The sequence below is a fragment of the Ciconia boyciana genome, chromosome 7 (genome assembly GCF_034638445.1).
Source record: "Ciconia boyciana chromosome 7, ASM3463844v1, whole genome shotgun sequence".
Taxonomy (NCBI): domain Eukaryota; kingdom Metazoa; phylum Chordata; class Aves; order Ciconiiformes; family Ciconiidae; genus Ciconia; species Ciconia boyciana.
Window position 1 is genome coordinate 61797979 of NC_132940.1, and position 20094 is coordinate 61818072.

General features: G+C 47.8%; 1 protein-coding gene across 1 annotated transcript in view; it reads left to right on the forward strand.

The window, feature by feature from the left end:
* The first annotated feature begins 3823 nt into the window (after positions 1 to 3823).
* SLC7A14 (solute carrier family 7 member 14) overlaps positions 3824 to 20094 on the forward strand; it is a 34407-nt gene continuing 18136 nt past the window's right edge. Inside the window, exons 1-2 of the mRNA XM_072868573.1 lie at positions 3824 to 3951; positions 18043 to 18442. Coding sequence (XP_072724674.1) covers positions 18139 to 18442 — 304 coding nt within the window. The 5' untranslated portion in view covers positions 3824 to 3951; positions 18043 to 18138. The remainder of the gene's footprint in view (positions 3952 to 18042; positions 18443 to 20094) is intronic.

The following is a 20094-nucleotide window of genomic DNA, read 5'->3' on the forward strand; positions in this document are numbered from 1 at the left end:
GGCTCCATCTGCTCTCTGCTTGGAGACACCATCAAGTGAACTTTGCACTGGATGTCCAGGAGCTCCTGCTGTTCAGTGAGCTATCTTGTGATGCCCCAGACCAAATCGGAGCGAGAACGCTTGCCAAAGCCATGGACATGAGTTATCGGACATGCAGAACAGGCAGGTGGAGGACTAACCAACTCCCATCACTGTGTCCCAGCGGCTGCTTAATAGGATGTTCCTGAAAGCAGCCTGGTGCTTGCAGACAAAAGTACTTTTCTATGAAATATCAATCTTTCCTAAGAACCAGCTGACATTCTCCAACCGCCTTTGCTAAAGATAAGCGTGTGATGGAGACTGTGCCTTCAGCCCTGCTCATCTAACAGGAGCTGCTGGAGGGACCGCAGCCAGTACACATGGACATGGAAATGGCAAGGGAAAAATGCCGCAGCTTCTCCCTGTTAGTGCCCAGTGGAGTTCGGATTGAACATTTGAAAATACATAATAATTTTAAATTCTCATGCCAATTTCAAATGCAATTTCTGACTGGAATTTGATTTTGTTCCAAAATGTTTTTTCTTCTACAACTTCATTTGTTTCAAATAGGTTTTTATTTGGAAACATAACCCAAATCAGTGCGTCTTTGCAAAACCAACAAAAATGTGACGGGGTGACCAAGCACACAGGCTGGGAACCCAATGTAAATCCAAAGGGAACCCAAGCTATTTCTCTTGAACAGCCCATTAGTCAGTTTTTATGACATCAAAACATTTTGAGAAACGGCACTAAGGAAAACTCAGCAAAATAAATGAATTAGAGATGAGCCTTTCCTTTCTGAGGAGGTTTCATGAAGGGAAAGAGGGCGCACGAGGTGAGGATGCTGGAAGCCCTAGAGGGTCTTGGAGGCCAGCAGGCCAAGACTATATTGACTGTCCTAATAAAAAGATCTATAGACAAATAGCCCAGAAAACTGCAGGAACCATGGTATTTAAATGGCACAATTAATTAGTCACGGATGAGACAAGTATGAGGGGATTATGAGAGAGGTAAACAAACATTTTAATACAAAGAAGAAAGAAAATCAATTGGGCAGCTTCTGCCTGTGTGTATTCAGAGTCACAAAAAAGACAGTTATGTCCCATGAAATTGGAAAGGCCATATTTGATGCCGGTAAGCAGAATAGCTCAGATAATGAGATAGCAGCTGGTGGAGATCCCTGCTATAAGGTGCTATTGAGGCCAAAGCCTTGGTCAAATTCAAAATAGGATTATGTATTTAAATGACTAGTCAGACGGCCACTTGCTGTTACCGAAAAATGGGCAGAAATTATTTTGATCTAGAAACTGGGCAGTGCCTGGGGACAGAGGAAATTCTGGTCCAAAATTATGATTGTGTGCTTGGCTGCTATGGGATATTTCACCCTAATCTGAGGGTGATCTCGCTGATGGGACTTGTCTAGAGGGTAGCTTGGCCTCATCCAGTTCTTTATCCAGATGACAGACTCACACTTAATCAACTCGAAGAGCAGCATTAGAGGGACAGCTGTAGAAATACATCTTCCTGCAAGATTAGAAGTTACAAAACTCATGAGAACAGGGTAAGGATTAATGAGAAAGAGCTTAAGTGAGCTTCTGACAAACCATTTGTGCCTTTTATTACTCAAGGTAGTGGCAGGGTGTTTTGGGTAGCTAACTGTAGGTACCACTGGATAGAACAGAGGCAAGCATATAGAAAGTAGATCAAGGCTGGACTGCAACAGGGTCTGGAAAACTATTATACAGCAAAGGCTGCCGGAGCAAGAGGTCTGAGCAGTAGAGGGAAGGTGGAAGGCAGGGATACGGTGATACCGCACAATGGTTTATACAAACTTGGGTGCTGCAAGTATTTGCTAAGAGGACACAAAAGCCCCCCTCTGCTGATACCAACCAAACTGCAACGGGCCAGATGCGCTGATAGCACCAGCCTGCAGGTCAGCCCTCAGGGCGTGCAATCCCACGCTCTGGTACGCCAGCCCCAAGGAGTAAATATGACTCGAATGACTCTGGACCCAACACACGCAGGTAAGTCCCATAAAACTTGGCCACACTGACAACCATTTCAGACCCCCCCTGCAATGTCCTTTACTCATACACTCCTTTCACTTGCTACGAAACAAGATGCAATAGCAAATGGAGAAGCTTTTCTCTTTTGCTCAGATTTAGTCAAAGGGAAGCTTCCAAGATCAGCCATCCACAGCTGCGTCTGGTGTCCACGGACTGAGCAAAAGCAGCTGGGGGAAGCCAGTGAATGAGAAGGGAAACAACCACCAAATGGGAAGCATGGGGACTACAGACAGGGACGGGAGAGCAGCTGCAGCTCTGAGTATTGCTTTCAGGCAATCAAGGAATAAGGAAAAGAATAAAAACAGGGTTTCAAAACTGCTGGCTGGGAGGAGGATAATCAGCTGGCTGCACTTTGGCTCCAGCAAGACTTTTTCTGCTGTGTGCTGTATGGTGTGATGTGTGCTGGCCAGAGCGGCAGGAAGGGAACAGAACATCGTGTCATCCTGTGATGACACCTTCTGCTGACCAGCAATAACCTGGGAGAGGTCTTTTCTGTTCTTGTTTGGGAAGAGAGGGGCTGCAAAGAGACTGCTGCGAGGGAGGGAAGAGAGGGAAGTAAAGCTAAGCTGGAGAGAAGAAGGAGCCTGGTAAGAAACTGGGAAAATGATGGCGCTCATCTGGAAAGCCACAAAGAATACCACAGAAATCAGGGCTGGAAAGGAAATCAGAGGTGACACGTGGTCCTCCATCCCACGTGAAGACAGGATTGTGGACATCCTGGCTAGGTTTATCTGTGCAGTGTTGCTGTCTGTAGGTCCCCAGAAGGTCACTGCCATTGATGCGGTTCCTGTCGGGGTCGCTCACATTGGGCAAACGTTGGCTTCCTGAATTGACCCGAAGCTGAAGGATCACACCTTTCATTTTTACCAGCAGACTTTTATTTCAGTGTTTAGAGAATGAATAGCTTCTCTCCACTCCAGGCACACCCCGCATCTGGGAATGGGTCCTGTTACAAGTTATAGCATGAAGCTGTAATGGAGACTGAAATCTGATCCTTGGCAGACATCACTGGAGATGAAACCATTGTGGATTTGATGTCAAAATGGTAAGAATACAGACACAGAGAGGGAGTGCTTCTAGAGGGAACCGAATAGCAAGAATCAAGAAATAAAAATGCAATAAGGAAAAAAAAGGAATAATCTTGAACATGAATTCCAGCTACCCTCAAAAGCAGCTATGGATATAAAATACAAAATACATCCTGCACCTGATATCTGACTCCTCCCAGCCAGGCCATGCAGGGGGCTGGACAAGACGGCATGCTGCAATACATGAGGCATTATTTCAGTCCTAATTCTGCCTGTTCCGGGATTACAGCATTAGCACCCAAATCTCACAGTGCGGCTCAAGGAGAAAACAAAGGGGGGGTCCCCCACCCTCTGTCCCTGGGGTGAGGAAAACCCTGCTCTGGAGGAGGCAGCCAGGAGAGTTATTTTTCAGCAACCAGGCAATTTGGGGGAGGCCGCCCGCAGCCCTCAGGACACCTGGGCAGGCAGAGAGGACCCCATGGGTGGGGACGCGGCCGTGGGGGTGGCAGCCCCGTGCAGGGAGGCCTCCTGGGCCCGGCCCGCTCCGGCTCGGCTCGCCCCGTGAGTATCGCCGGGCGGTCACATGCGGCAGGCGGGGAGAGCGCAGAGATGGGGAAGCGCTGAATAATTGAGGAGCTGCAGCGCCCTCCTCCCTCCCTCCCTCCCTCCTTCCTCCTCCCTCCCTCCCTCCCTCCGCCCTGCCTGCGCGGCCGGCAGCCGGGGCCGGCGGTGCTCAGCGCAGCCCCCCCGCCGGCTGCAGCAGCGCAGCCGCCCCCGCCGGGGTGCGCGCCCGCGGCGGCTCCGCAGCATCGCCCGCCCGCTGCCCTCCGCGCCCGGCGGTGAGTGCCCGCACCACCGGGGAGGGGAAGGAAGGGACGGAAGGGAAGGGACCGGGGCGGGGGGGGGGGGGGGGAAGGCGCTTCCCCGCGCTGCCAGCCTCCTGCCCGGGGGGAGCGGCTCGGAGCCTCCCGGGGTGCGGGGGACACGGGGGCCCGGCTCCGAGCGCGGGAGAGCTCTGGCCCGGCGCCCCGCGGGAGAGGGTGAGGGCGGCCGCGGCCATTCCTCCCCCCTCCCCCCCCCCACGGGGCCGGCTCCTGCCCCGCTCGGGGCCGACCGCGGCAAGGGGAGCGTCCCCGGGGGACCCCAGCCCGCTTGGGCGTCCCGCTGCCCCGGCCAGGCTGCGGCCCCGTGTTTACAAAGTGCCGGGGCACTCACCGGAGGGGAGGAGGTGGGGGCGTCCGGGCTGACGGCGCGGGATTGGTAGGAAACAGGGAAAAACAGAGTGAGAGGAGAAATACCGGGTGGCCTGACCGAAGCGACGGCTCTCGCTACAGGTTACCGCACAAGACGCGTGCGGGGAAGGTCGGGACGCTGCGGGCAGGGGGGCAGTAGGCAGAGAAGGAATCCGAGCGGACGAGAAACCGAGGGGGAGGCGGGCAAGGACGCGAGGGCAGGTTAGCCCCGCCGGGGGCCGCCGCGGGCGGGGGCCGCGGGCCGGAGCCGCATCACGCGTGGGGCCGGGCAGCGCCGGGCGGGCGCTGTCCGCGGTGCTGAAGCCCCGACGGGGCGGCCCCGGGCGCAGGCGGCCCCCGGCCCCGCCGAGGCCGCCCCCCACGGACGCGGCTGGCCCACGCACACGGACCCGATTGACGGCTCCGTCCTCCCGCCGGCGCCTGCAAAACTCCCTCTGACTTAGATCCCGGTAATGGAGTTAGCTTCCTTTTTACGTCACCCCCGACTCGGTGCTGTTTATCGATTCCACACGGGTGTTTTCGAACTCCCTACTACCAACCGTCTGCCCAGCTCAGCCCCGGTAGGTGTGCTTCAGCATCACGGTATTGAAAATCCTAATCTCTTTTCTCAGAATTGCTTTCCAGCTCAGGTTTTGTGGCCTATTAAATGCTAGTTTATAGCCATCGACTTAGTGCCTTCCTGTCACAGGCTGTACCTAGAGAGCTCTAATATAGGGCTTCCTAAATCGACACAGACTCCGGGGAGGAGCAGGAAGCAGTATTACTCTTGTCGACCCCAGAGAAGACTTTCGGCTCAAAAGGGCCATGTCTGATTTCATCTAGCATATTAACTAATTAATTCTCCCAGTGTCCCTAAGTAGTAGGCAAGAACATTTTAGCATGCCAAGGCATTTGTTTAATTGCCCAAAACCTGTCATGAGACTGAAAGTCTGATTGCTAAAGATATTTACATGTGTTCATTTTATTGGTACACATTGCTAAGGCATACGACTTACCGTAGTTGAACAACATGTTGTAAATAGTAGAGTGAAAAGTTACCTAGATTAAACTGACTAATTATCTGTTCTTAAAACGTACTGCTCCATGGGGAACCCTTGTTCCATGAGAACAGAGAAGTAAGGGGTTCTTGCAGAGATCCAAGGCCCAAGTGCTATTTCCCATTTTCACCTGTCAAAGGTGCTGAACTTGGCCAACAAAACTGAGACTGATGAGTAGTAAATGATGCCGACAAAGAATCTTGGGTCCTCTCAAAGTGAAGTTAAATGTACAGTACATATCTTAGAAGACAGGATGGAGGCAGTATCTGCAATAGGACAAGCTCTTGAACAAGACCAAGGAAAAAAAAAAGCCTCATTCAATTGCTGCTCAGTAAGGGGAGATGTACGAAGGAAATTTTACCTCAGCCTTTGGAAACTGAGACTGCTAGAACAGAGTAGACATCAACAAAAATGACAATAAAATTGGAAGTAAAACAAAAAACAAAAAAAAGAAAGAAAAGCCAAAGCCTGTCAAGGACCAGAGAAAGGCCCTTACAATGGAGGAATTACAGCACCTGAGCAACTCACTCCATTAAAAAGGAGAGTGGGAGGTGACTTGATTCTTGACTCTAAGAGCCACTACAGAAAGAAATTACTAGGCACTGAGTTATTCCTCCATCTGCCAAAGAAAGGCACAACATGAACTAGTGCCGAGATGCTAAAGCCAAAACATTCTCATTTAAGTGAGGGATCACATTTTTGAACAGTGGAGGGCTGATGACCTGATGAAGGAGCTATCAGAAAACCTGCTGGATTCTCCATCTGTTTATGTCAAGACTTGATGTCCTCCCAAAAGATGTAACTTAGCCAAAGCAAGCCATTGGGCTCCCTGCAGGAATAACTGCCTGGAAGCTAACGGCCTGTGATTCAGACAAAATGAACTCGATTGACTTAATGGTACCGTTGATCCTTAATTCCCCAAGTCAGGCCCAGAGATGTACAACTTTGCTCCCAGGTGCCCCAGCCTCTCCTCTAGACAAGTACAACATTCCCAGCAGGTGGGATTTTTGACTACATGCCAAAAGCAGAACAAATGAGTGACCAACTTACATTTTGAATCCCCCAGTTTTCCAACTTGTTTCATTAATTAACTCTCCCTAAAAGTAATTTCTTTCTTTGTGCATATTGCAGTAAAGTGAAGTAATTTAAAACATAAATCGTTCTCCTTAGGGAGTCATGACTGACTCCCTAGTCAAGACATATCCTACCCTTCTCTAATTTTTTAGGATCATATGAAAATGATGAAAATTCATTCTTTATGGAACTTCAGAGTCTCAGATGGGATCATATCAGAAAGGATTCCAGCCCAAAATATTTTAAAGAATATATTTATAGGCTGACTTGACACTACTTCCTTCTTGAGCATAAGACAGTCTGTTTTCTCAGTTCTGAAATCACACACATATGATAAGATTTCATCCATCTTCCCTTGAAGGCAACAGGAGTTTTTCTAGAAAATTCAATGAGAACAGAATAACCTCTCAATGGCTAAATTAATGGTTTTCCTGTGAAGCCCTGCAACATTCAAGCAAATAGGATGGCAAGAACTTACACAAACATAAATACAATCCTAGGGTCTTCATGAAAAAAAAAGGAAGAGGATAACAGAGTAGTCAGTAACAGAATATACTTAGTCCTTCAGTCTTCTTAGCCCCCAAATAGTCAAAACTTTGCTTTCGGAGCACCTGAGCTATTAAAATCATCATAATGTATGTGTTTAAGCAACATGTTGTTTGGATTATTAAGACATTTTAAAATTAAAATGTAAGAATGTAAAAAAGGATCAAATACTTCTTCATCTGTGTGTGGTAGGACATCATCTGTGGGATTCCTATGTCACACAAAAAAACATTAGCAGGTGGGTAGCATTTGTGTCTTTCACATTGACTAAAAAAAAAAAATTAAAAAAAAAAAGTCACACCCAGATTGGTGCTCTCTATAAAATATAAAGCCATGGCTGGGCCTGAGCTTGTCATTCTTGTGAGAGACAGTAGATCTAGGGATGCAAAAGGATCCAGAGTCAAAAAACATAGTAGGCGTTTTTAAGGTACTTCCTACGGATATGAAAACCTGGCTGGAGTCTCACCTCAGTCCGGGGTGAGTCTGTTGAACTCATTAAGCCACCCATGGTGTAAATGGGAGCAGATTCTAACTTGGATCCACGAGCCACAGAGATTCCTAAACCATTTTTCATTTACAAGCAATGAGATGTAGCTAAGCTGCGGTTGCCAACTGGAAACTGCATTCTAGTACTGGGCAATTTTTGTCTTGTATACGTTTCCTTGGCTTATGGAATAGCAGCCCTGCCTCTAGACTATGCAGTCATCGGCACAGGGCTGGGTGCTCCAGCTAGCATTGACGCTCCCACTGCAGCCCATCCCTTTCTGTCACCAGGCTGGAACACCCCTAGGAGAAAACTATTTTTTCCTGCAATAAAACTGTCAGACTGAAGCCCAGGCACTTATGAAACAAAATCAGTGAGGTGGAGCCACACAGCACGTGACTCTATTGTTTCTGTTCCTCTGCACAGTGACTGTATCAATAATTTACTGAAATGCATGATACCATAAATTAAATATGCCTGGCAGGTGAACGGAAGAAGAGCTTTTGCGGTGCAGGTTTTTCAAGCACCATGTCCTAATTCTGCGAGGACAGAGTTACAGGATCAAGTGGTTTGCTGCCTGTAGGGAAATGCGTTACTGGTGCCATGCTACAAGTGTCTATGGGGGTGTCTGTGTTGAAACTTTAGGTAAACGTCTATAAAACCAAATGTGTGGGTTAGAGGGCAGCCCCTCTCGGCAGCCTCTGACTCTTGCTTGTTAGTGACCATGACCTAAATTGGTGGTTTGGTCCACTCCTGCAGGTCCTCAGCTCCCTGAGTGCAGGCTGGGTCTTACTCAACGAAGTTTTTTAAACTGTGGGCTGAGACACCACTTGCACATCTGGGCACGTTCCACCCACAGCAGCATGATTAAAACTTAGCTTTAAACGTGCGCTTGAGCATTATTGAACCAGGTCTTAACCATGGATCTGTTGAGTCATACTAAATAAGCAGCTGCTCCATGGTGCCCTGGAATGCTAGGGTGGCCTCCAGGTAGGATTTAGACACCCTAGTCTAGTAGTGAAGGAAATGTATGCTTCTCCTGCCTGTCCTTCATCCTCAGCTGGGAACAGGCAGAAAGCATTGGCGACAGGTCTCATGCCGCTCCAGCCCCACAGCAAGGTGCTCGGGATGCATCTGGGTACACCACAGCCTTGTCTAAAGCACCTGGGCAACAGCAGGTGTGTTCCACTCATTAACTGGCTGTGGGAGCAACAGGGACCAGTAGATGTGCAATTAATAACCAGGGTCACCAACTCTGCACAAAGTAAATTAAGAGAGAAAAAAGGAATATGTCAAGTTCCTTTGGCTGAGAGCTCCAGCACAAACAAGAACTACAGCAATAATATTTCAGCAACTCTGCTTTCTGCTCTTAATTGCATGCAGGCAAACCAGTCGAGTTACGCTTGCCAGGCAGGGCAGCACACCACGGGGAGACTCTACTTACTGTAGCTGGGAGATAAAATGTGTTGCCTTAGTGAAAGATGTTGAGTTTTGGGGTCTCACTGGTAAGGGATGCTAAGAGCAAATATGCAATTAGCTACCAGGGCTTCAATAGCAAACAGATTTTAAGCTAAAGGTAATCATGTTGGCTTGTGCTGATTCCCTTGCTACACAAGGACATCTCCGAGCAGTGTGTACACGGCACTCAGGAATACTATAATACCCTATTTTTTATGCTATTAGCATTTTTAAGAACACATCATTCTTCATTTAATTCTGCTTCACTAGTACCATCCTAGATGCTGATTTAGTCTTAGATGTGCATTCATAACTCATTTACTGGGAAATGTCAAAAAACCCTCATGCTACAACACCAGGTATTACTCACCCTACACACCACTTAGGTGTTGCAGTGCATTTGCCTGACTGATGATGATAAATGACTAAACACATAGAAACTTTATTCTAAATCATCTTCTTTGATCAACTTGTGCTCACATTACTCATATAATCGGTTGTGTTGAAATGCAAGGAGGATTACTCATGTAAGGCAAGGCTTTTTTGTCCTAGTGAATAATAAGAATAAGCAGCCAAACGTAATAAAAGCAGCAGAAGCTGCTATTCACTTCCTTGGAAGTGCGTTGAATCTACCTCACACTTCTGTTGAGGAATTTAGTGACACGGGCTACAACCAGCCAAATTACCCCGCAGCTCTAGACTCCCTTTTTCATATGCAAAAAACCCACATTGATTTGCATATACTACTACTGCTTCTTCTGGAGCATTTAGTAGGCTCGGGATTGAAGAATGTGTCTTTCCAGCTTCTTCTGAGTAAAGTATTTCTTTGAGAACCTCTCCTGCATTAATTAGCTGATAGCCAAAATCATGGAAAAGGGGCAGCGAGGCATAATCAATTACACTTGTGTAACCGCTGATGGAACACGATAACTAATGAGACCAGGCGCACATACAAAAGAGAAATGCATCTGAAACTCGGCAAGAACTGAACTGTGTTTGTAAGCCCAATGTGTTTACAGCGTACAAGACCAGTTCAGACTCCTACTAAATTATTACAGAAAGCCGGAAAGACTGCTGGTAAGAGAGAGTCAGTGTTGAGAGGAAAAAACTATTTCTTAGTGGGGAATAAAGGAATCTCTATAAAAACAGCAATCGTCAAAATAAAAATAGAGGCTTAGAAATAGTGAATTTTCATGTCCTCTGTTTGATACGCAGGTCTTTTTTTTTTTTCTGGTTTGGATGACAAAGCCAAAGTGTTAAATGGGCACTTTACTGAAAGATTTAATTGGTGTTTTTGTCACTGAAATTCAGAATGCTACCCCGAAATGAAATAAGTTTTCGTAATGATGCATCAGCCTGATTCTTGCAACAGTAAAAATCCATTTTGTTTAGAGAGACTTACACATTAATAAATAACCCTGTCTGAGAATTATGTCAAATGAAAAAAGCTCTCATGGCTGGCCTGGAGCAAACAGTAATGACTTTCATTCTGCAGTGTAAAAGTATGGATCCACAGAGGAAAGAAAAAGAAAGCACAACCCAGTAATTACAGATATTTCCTCCTGCATGTTGTTAAAGCAAAGACAGTTTTTAAATGAGTATAATTCTAGAAGAGACTGGGTAACCTGGGTCTAAACATTTCAGTGGTACAAAGGCAGCCCTTGTCCACTCTGACAGTGAGATTTGTTACAGAAAACGTGTATCTCATCAAAGCAGTAATTACTGAAAGTAGAACCCATTACCCAAAAATAGGAAAAAACCCAGAGCTGCAAACGCAAGGCAACCACTCTGCTGATGCCAACAGCAATCGCACTGCTAGAACAATACCTACCTAGCATTGCAAACAGGCAACTCCCTGTCATCCGAAGAAGATACCAAATTAGCAGGAAGATGCCTTTTCCCTTTGTGACAGCTCAGGGTCTGGAGCTGCTACTATCAAAACCAGAGAGAAGGTGGCAGAAGTACGTGCCAGCACACGAGATGAATCTCGGTTCCTGGGCACCTGGCTCGCAGTGCTTTAAACGCCTGGATTTCAGAGGTCAGCACATTAGTCCTTGAAACAGCCTGAGCACCCAGATCTGTGAGCATAGCTTCCTTTAGGAGTTTCATTTGTTCGATCATGCCATGGCTCGTGACTGCAAAAGGATGGGGGAGGCTGTATCTGATAGCCACGAGCATTGGTATAAATATCTGCACTTCAAATGCAAAATCATGCAGCCGCCACAAATGAGCGCATGAAGGTGCATAGAGCCACAAGGGTCCTTCTGCAGATGATCATGGACAGGTACAAAGGCAATATTGTTTTCAACAAGGTACGGCTAGGGGAGTGTTAATAGATTTTGGCACGGTTTCTCCTCCGCTTCCTTAGAAAACCCACCTGAATTAACCACTCATGCACTTCTGTAAGGTAGCTACTTTCTCCATTTTACTGCTGGAGGAACATATTTACTAATTTCATGGGGTTTCATCACTCTCATAGAGGGAGCCTGTCAGAGCAGTTCCAAGAAGTTCCTGGTTCCCCATCTCCTGCTCAGCTCACCCATCTATTGATTTGTAATTTCCCTGCATTAGCAGTATTGTTACATTTTTTAAGGCTTTTACTTTGCCATCTCTAGACAACAATGACAAACTAGACCTTTTTGAAAATGTGCAAGTTGATTAGACTTCTTTCTCCATAATCCTCTCTTTCTTTTTTCTTTTTTTTCTTCTAGTGATTAAATAGCTTTTTTGCAAACACAAATGGAGCACTTCAGGCATATTGCATTACTTACAGCTCGGCACTCACAGACTGTTGTATCTGTCATCAGTACTCTGCGCTCAGTCCTACACCACTCTGCACCATGAGGAATCATTGGTACCCATACAAAAAGGGCAGAAAACAAGTGGAAAACCAAAATGCCAGGTGTAGGACTGCCTTCTACAGGCACAAGGGAGAAGGACATCATGTCCTGGGGAGGTGGATTTACTGTCTAAGGGGAGAGGATGCAGCTGCAGGGATGCCCATGAGCATCTGGGAAAGGGCGAATGGTGCATTTGGGTTTCGATCTCCTGCAGGCTATAAGAGCTATAGGTGCTACCTCCAAACACATCCAGCCTCTAGGAAGGAGGAAAACCACTGATCCCTCCAGCCCCAGAGCTGTTACTCACTAGCCTGATGCTCCAGAGGCTCCCAAGGGACCCTGACAACCTGAACCAACTGCTTGTGAGGTTGGCATGTAATTAACCCTGTCAAAGTTTAGAACGACCCGGTGTCAAGGGATCTGCTGGCCTTCACTGCGACCGGCTCCAATTTCACCTCTGAGTGTGTTACTTCAGCTCCCACCTATTCCTTATCCAGGCAGGAAGATGAGCACTCACCTTCTCCTCCTCCTAAACCTCCTCATTGGGCACCGTGTCCATGACGGCGAGCGAAGATCGGTGCTCAAATACTGAATTAGCTATTTAGCTTAGGAATTGGGACCCACCAGCTGCAAGACAAAAAGGAGATTTCACATCTCTCCCGTCCTTCCCTCTGTCTTTTCCCTGGTTATTCAGGCAGCCTGGTCTCTCCCCAGAGACAACAGCGGGTAAACCAGCACACTGTATCACCCCTCTGAAGGCTGGAGAGGGGCAAAAAGGGTAATCTCTATGTACATGCTAATTATTTTACTGGATTATATGTCTATGCTCTTTTGACTCTTTCTTGCACTAGAGACTAGAATACAAAGTTTAAGGACTCCAGGGGCTGGCTCTGGATGTGTGGCACCCTTGCCTTATGTCTTTGGTCTTTGCCTTATCTATTTCCTCTTTTATTTTGCTTATTTGTCAGAAGAAGATAATGATGTCTAGCCATTTTACAGCAGTGCTAACATTGGTAAAGCGCTTAAAGTAACAGATAGAAGTAACGCAGAAAAGTGCTGTTCAACCCCTCCACTTCCATTTTGCTATGAAGACACACAAAAAAAAAATCCCTGAATTTTTTAGTTCATGCAACATAGAAACTTGGTCTTAAGACTGAAATATATCACTAATTTAATTTAGCGAGAATTTTAGTTTAAATTAACCACAGCTCCACTTGAATTGCTTAAGTAGAGGGAAAAATGGAAAGATTGAAAATAAAAGAGCCCAAAACTAACAGCAAAGGCACAAGGCCAGATTGCTGAAGCTGGACCCACGTGTGCGGCGCCAGGACTGGCTCTCGGTTCTGTGCCTGGCTTCTAAATCCCTTTAAGGAGAGCTGATGATGGAGACAGCGCCAGCTTTTACAGTGGCAGCCCAGCTGGGGATCAACACTGTAAAAACAAGCACACAAAACTCCAAATCAAATCGCGTTCGCAATGAAAACATTAACGTGACGAGCAGCCCCGGCAGAAGGCGTCCCTCTGGTTGGTGGCCACCGGAGCTGCTGCCTGGCTCCCGCCGCGCCGCATCGCACCGCTGACGTCATTCCTCTGCCTGCTGGAGGAGCTGTAATGAAATTCAGTATATTGTGTCTCTTCATACAAGTCCACCTCACTGTTACCGAGCTAGTAATTAAAAGAAAAAGGGGAGGGGGAGCAGGGAAGTCAGGCTAGCACATTTCTTCCTCTTTCTCTTGTCCTTCGTCTGGGATCACAGCGAGTTTGCTGCCAGGAGCTGCCTCTTGCATTGTCTTGAGCCACCTCTCGCATCGTCTTGAGCCTTTGGGGCTCCCTTTTCCAGGGGCGATGCTGCAGCCCAGCTCTGCATGCAGCCCCTACGCGGGCAGGGCGTCCGAGGGCTGTTGTTCCTGCACTGTAAACATCTGTATTACTATTTCTGAGGTCCACAGCAGGCACCGCCTCGGGGTTTGATAGGAGCCTGCTTCAGTCCTGCATTTCTGGGGCACATCTCCCCTGGGCAAGGAGGAAGGGACTTTCCCCATAAAAACCTCTGCAGCAAACTGGGTGCTGCTGTCCCCTGTGCCGGGGCTGTGCCGACCCAGCTGCTGCTGGGGCATCAGCAAGTTTTTCTCTGTAATAATTACTTCTGTGAGCCATGAAAACCAGAAGAAATCCAATCTTTTCCTCTTAATGAGTGCCCCTGCCTGGATTTCTATCAATACACCAACAGGAACTCTCTTTTTTTGTTTATCACCATCGATGTTCTGTTTCTTGTTGCATTCCCACCGTTTTTTAATAGAGGTCTTTGCTTAAGGATACCCCTATGGACTCCTGGACAGAGGGAAGTCATTAACAGAAAAATCAAATAATCCATCCCAAAGCACAGGCGAGGTATGGGGAAGCTTGTCTGGGGAAGCTGGAGCTGCGGGGGGTGACGAGGATGGGCGATGCCGGGGGCCGAGGGGCACCACGCTGCATCGCGCCGGCATGGGGCAGCTGGCAGAAAGCAGCTTTACGTCAGGAATAATTCAACACCGACCCAGACGCTAAGGAAGATCCATGCCTGTGAATACCTAGACCTCTCCTTGTGACTTGATTGCTGTTTTAGTTAATTTAGCCTAATGAAGAAGAGTGTTTCGGTACAAACAGCGGTTGCTAACAAGCACGCGGCGGCAGCAGCAAGTGCCAGCTGGTGAGGCGGCAGCCGGGGAAAACCGACCCAGACTGCCTGATGACAGAGAGCTGCGCAGCTCCAAAACCTGGCTGCAGCTCCCCGAGTCGGGCTTGCCCCCTCCAAGCCACAGCTCCCTCAAGCTTCCCGGGTTTATAATGAAGAGAGCAGATAAAAACCACAAAAACTCTCCTTCCCTCTCACTGTGTGCTTCAAGCTAGCCAAGGTTAGTGGAGCAGAGCAGAAACGAACCGTCTCTGCCCCATGTAAATGGTTGCCATCCATGAGATTTTTTTATGGCTTTAAGTGGAGTGAAAGGATGTTTTCCAAGCTACAGAGCAGCAATATGCCGATCTTGCTTAAACATCTGGAATAGTTTCGAATGATCGCTTTAATTGAATATAGCAGCAATTATAGAGTTATTTTGTTTCAGATGTTTTAGAGAATTTTTTCCCTTGGTGACTCAGGAGGGGCTGTATGAATCCCAGGGCTGTGCTGGGCTGCCCCATGGCAATGGGCAGCCACACAGGAGGACCTGGTCCCAGCCTGGCCCCGGGCAGCTGGAACAGCTCAGCAGCCTAAATCTGGGAACATCACAGATCCACCAGTCAGTTCCTCTTTTAAATTTAAACCATTTAAAATATTTAGGTTTTTCATTATTTTAGCAGTTAAAATTTATTCCTGCACAAGACTGCCATGTCTTCCCTTGAGGTTCTTTGCAAAGAATGAGAAAGTCATTTCTGTACCCTGGTGTGCCCTGAGAGCAAACTGGGCTGTGTGAATCCATCACGCTCCACTCTCTTCAGTTTGGGAGATGCACTAATTTTTGTGGTGTGGATGTGGATCTCTCCAGCGAGACCTGAGCACATGCCACCCTTCCCAAACCCTTCATCAGCCACCCACGGACACTGCAGACAAGATGATGAAAAACTGCTGGTCTCAAACCACATCAGCCCCAACCCTTTTAAAACACAGGGCAGGTCTGCCCATGCCCAAGCACAAAGCTGGTGATGGGACCAACGACCAGCCCGCTGCCTCGGCATCTCCATCCCATGCCATCCTTCCTCTTCTGGTGGCCCAGTGGCTCCTCTGTGACAAGCACAACCTTCGTAAAAGCATCCAGAAATGGTGTAAAGACATCAAGAGACACAAATCAGCTCTTCCCAGTGTTCATCTCTTCCCACAGTTAATCACCCAACTTTTATTTGTCCAGCCCCAACTTCCAGCCATTGATTCTCATTATGCTTTTCCTCACGAGAGTTAAGAACTGACTCTTCAGTACCTCTTATTTTCACCTTGCAATGGGATTTTGCCATGAGTAAACCAAGGATGGGCTCACTTGGGAAAGATATTTTCTTACAGTACAAACTGCATGAGAAAAATGCTCAGAGATAAGGGCGTCTAGATTGTAACAGTTCAAAAACCAGACGGATACTTCTGCCCAGCTTCTTGGCTAGTTTAAGTCAATTTGATGCAAACCTAACCATAGCAACCTGAGTCTTTCAAACTCAACTAGGAGTATCCATAAAGTCCCAGTAAAGAAACTAATTAAATAAAGGATGGGAAGGGGTTGGGTGGAGTGCAGCAAGACCTCTTTGCCAGCCTGTGTTTCAGAGATGCTGTGCTTTGGATAAAAAGAGGATGAATTTGGGTAGTGCTCACTTAGGTTAGAGTTATTTCTTCCATGACCAAAACACAGCCTGGCAAAGCAGAGCCACGCTGGAGGCATCAGCACATGGGCACGCTGCCCCGAGGGCTGCTCTACCTCGTCCCAGCTGGCGCAGACCCACTGAGCTCTGGCTCAGCTGCCCCCTTCCAGCACAAACCTTCATTTAAACCAGAAAGTAAAACCTAGCCTGAGATCCAGCCCACGCCGCAAACCAGCTGACTCCTTGAGCAACCCAAAAGCCAAACCCAGTTTTTATTCTCAACCCAAAGATGCACATTTGCTCAAGAGCGGTAACAATTTTTCCTTATTATAATTCTTAGCTAGAACATCCAGCCTTTCAGCTTGTGGTTGCTCAAGGTAAAAAATCAGCAGAATTTGAACTGTGATCAACCAAAACATGAAATGAATGCTGTGTTTTATTTAATAAACTCTAGCAACACAAGGCTGCTGGTAGACACAAGGTAATTTGTTTTGGATGTAACGATGGAAAAATAATTGGTTTGTCTTCAAGGCAATTAAAAAAAAATATTTCTGTATTAACAGGAAGAAAGCTGCCAGGCTACAATTCATATTTAATAAACTAATTTTTTTGTTCCCTTATATTATAATTCAGAGATTGTCAATTCTTGTTATTTTCCTCAAAGTCAAGAAGTCATCATAAGTCACTAGGAAGTTATTACTGCTGGTATTAGGAGCTCACCTGAGAACTATGGGTTTGCTAAAAAACAGCAGAATGGAGAGTGGGAAATGGCAGTTGCTGAATAGTTCTTGAAAACACGACTTAAAAGAAAAAAAGCACAGAGAAAGAGCAAAACAAGATAATTTCATGATTTTTAAGACAATCTCATGATTTGGAATCATAAGACAATTTTCAGACAGTCTTAAAGCTTCTGCCAAGCTTGTATCTCAGCTCACCTTAACCACACAGAAGCCGGACTCCAAAGCTTGTTGCAGTTACTCCAGGAAAACAACATCTCTTAATTAAAAAACAAAAAGTATTCCTAAAAGAGTATTTAAATAACTACAAAAATGAAGTGATAAATTGAATGAAGAAACCACACCAAGGACTCTTTTTAACTGGTTCACTGGGACCCGAACAAGCAGCACCCTTTAAAACTTTTCCCTTTAGGGTTCACCAGGATAACGGTAGCACGCAAAAAGAAAAATCAACCGGAATAGCCAGAGAGCTGCAAGAGTCAACTTCTACAGCACCAAAAAAAATCACCTGTCCCTGTAAGGGCCAATTCGTGGTGCTCAGGCCCCGTAGCCAGCTGCAGCCCGGCAGAGGCAGGCAGCAGTCTCAACACGCTGGATATAGGAGCAAAGCTGTGGTCCCAGACTCTCTTTTTTTTTTTGCAGTGCAGATGGAGCACAGAAATGTCCCCCAGAAGGTCCCATGTGGATGGGCACAGCGATGGTAGGCTGAGAAACGGTGCCCACAGGAGCATCCCCACTCCCAGGACATACTGTGGTGCGGCTGAGCTTGGGGCCAGGCTTGGTCCCCACCAGGACCCAAGGTGCCACGGTGGCCACCAGCACCTCGCAGTTATACATAGCCATCATCACTTTTGGTAGCAATTAGAGCACGTAATGGGCACTTGGAGGGTATCAGGTTCCTGCTGCTATGGGGATGTATTAATAACTGGGGCTAAAACCATGCAGACAAACATAAAGGGGGGCAGAGCATCTCTATTGTACAAAACAATTGGGATGGAGAAAGGAAATTTCTCTGGAGCAGCAGCATGGGCGAAAACAAAGCTCCTCTCGGTCTTCAGGGCTCCCCCAGCGCTGGAGCCCAGCCAGAAACTGGCTCAGGGGCCCTTTTCGGTTCCTCCATGTGGAGCACATTGCTCTTTCTTTGCTATTTCAGTTAAAAACTGTGTTCTTCTCTCTTGCAGCCAGGCCACCAGCGCAGGAGGGAGATGCAGCCGCAGCCCTGAGCGGGTGCTGCTGAAACCGTCCGTGACCCACCTCTGCCGAGCCCAGCACCAGCCATGAGTGGCTTCTTCTCGCGCCTGGACCCACGGCGGGTGCCATGGGGGGCAGCGGGCCATGCCCTGCGTGCCCGTGTCCTGCGCACCAAGCCCGTGGAGTCGATGCTGGAGGGCACAGGGACCACTGCCGCCCAGGGTGCCAGGCTGGCCAAGGTCCTCACCACCCTCGACCTCATCTCCCTCGGTGTTGGGAGCTGCGTGGGCACCGGCATGTATGTGGTGTCCGGCCTGGTGGCCAAGGAGATGGCGGGTCCTGGGGTCATTGTTTCCTTCATCATCGCCGCCGTTGCCTCCATCTTGTCAGGTGAGTCGTGTGGGTGGGTTTTTGAGTAACGTGCCATCTCGTGCATCCTCTGGCTCCATTCATGGGTGGATGCCTGGCAGGACCCATGCTCAGCAGCACAAGCTACGAGGAGGTGGTGACTTCCCCATAGACTAAAAAAACCCTTTCACACTGGGCTTACCCAGCTCATGGGGTGCACTGTCTCTCCTTGCCCAAATGTCAGACCAAACCTTGTACTGGGAGCCAGCAGCCCAAGCATAATTACCCCGATGAGCTGCTGATGGCCTCCCCAAGGATGGAGCCTGTGGTCAATATATTTTGAAACATTTGAGAGTTTTGTAGCGCACGTCCCAGGCAGAGAGCACGGCCAAGCCACAGCATTGGAGCAAGAGCACAACATGGCTGTGGGAAACCCTGTTTCTACAGGAAGGATATCGGTGGCTTGGGGAGCACCAGGGCCAGCTTCTTTTGTTGTGGACAATGCTAACAGTTAAAAAAATTCTCAATTAGTTTTGGAGTTGATTTTATTGGCTCCTATTCACACAGGATCACTCTTTGACTTTCCAAACAAAAAACCCAACAAACACATGTGCAGAGAGAGAGTAATTATGTATTTTTGTGAAAAGCCGGTGAATTCCATCTCCTCCGTAGGAACCCAGCTGAGCATATGGCTTGAGCTGCGGTTTCCACATGAAGCCAGTACTGCTGGCATTTGTCCTTTCCAGATCAGTGGTAACACGATGATGTGATGTTCTTGCTCTCCCTGCTCAGAGGACTTTGCATGCTGTGTCAGTCTGGTATCCAGCTTTTATCTGCGAGTTGGATAAGGAAACTTGAGTAAATGGCAAAGGGCTTTGATAGAAGACAGGAACAGCAAACACAGAAAATTGAACCGGCTCAGCTTTTCAAGTCTCTGGATTTTTGTAGGGGGAGGTGGAAGCATATCATGCTCTTTCCCTGGAAGTTGCAGTGCTGCTCCATGGAGATCCCACCAAAGTCCATGCGCGTTTGAACCCGCTGCACCCCTGCAGCCCAGAGGCACAACCCTGGCACAGCACAGGGATGGGTGCCACACTCTCCCCAAAGCCATGCCAGGGAAAGATCCTGGGTGCTGGCTGGGGACCACCACACTGACAGTCCTGCCTCCCCGCTCCCCAGTTAGACCCCAGTGACAAGGCAGCTCGGACACATTTACCACTGGTTCAGTCCAGAACAAGAGCTGAGAGCATGCGTTGAGATCTGATGCTCATTTGAGATCACAACAAATGAACCAAACCACCCATTTTTTTAAGCAGGGCAGTAGATAGCATCAATGTCTTTATCCTTTCCCACTGCCCACTTTCTCTCCTCTGCAAGGGTTTCGCTGGCCATGATGCGCACTAACAGCAAACAGAGCCTGGGTGGGTCTCATCTAAAAAAACCACGCTGTTCTCCAAAAGGGATTTTTTCACCCCAGACACGAGCCCTGCCCCGCAGTGGGGAGCTCCTCCCGCCTTCGCCCACAGGAGCCCGTGCCGCTTCCCGCTCAGCTTTCATCTCCACTTGCTTTTGTAGCCCTGGGAAAGTGTTTTGCGAAGGATGCGGTGTTTTGATAGTCTCCTTGGCCGCTTCCTCACTTCATCGTTGATGCTGCTATTGTTTATAACAGCAACATGGTTTTGGCAAGTAAAACT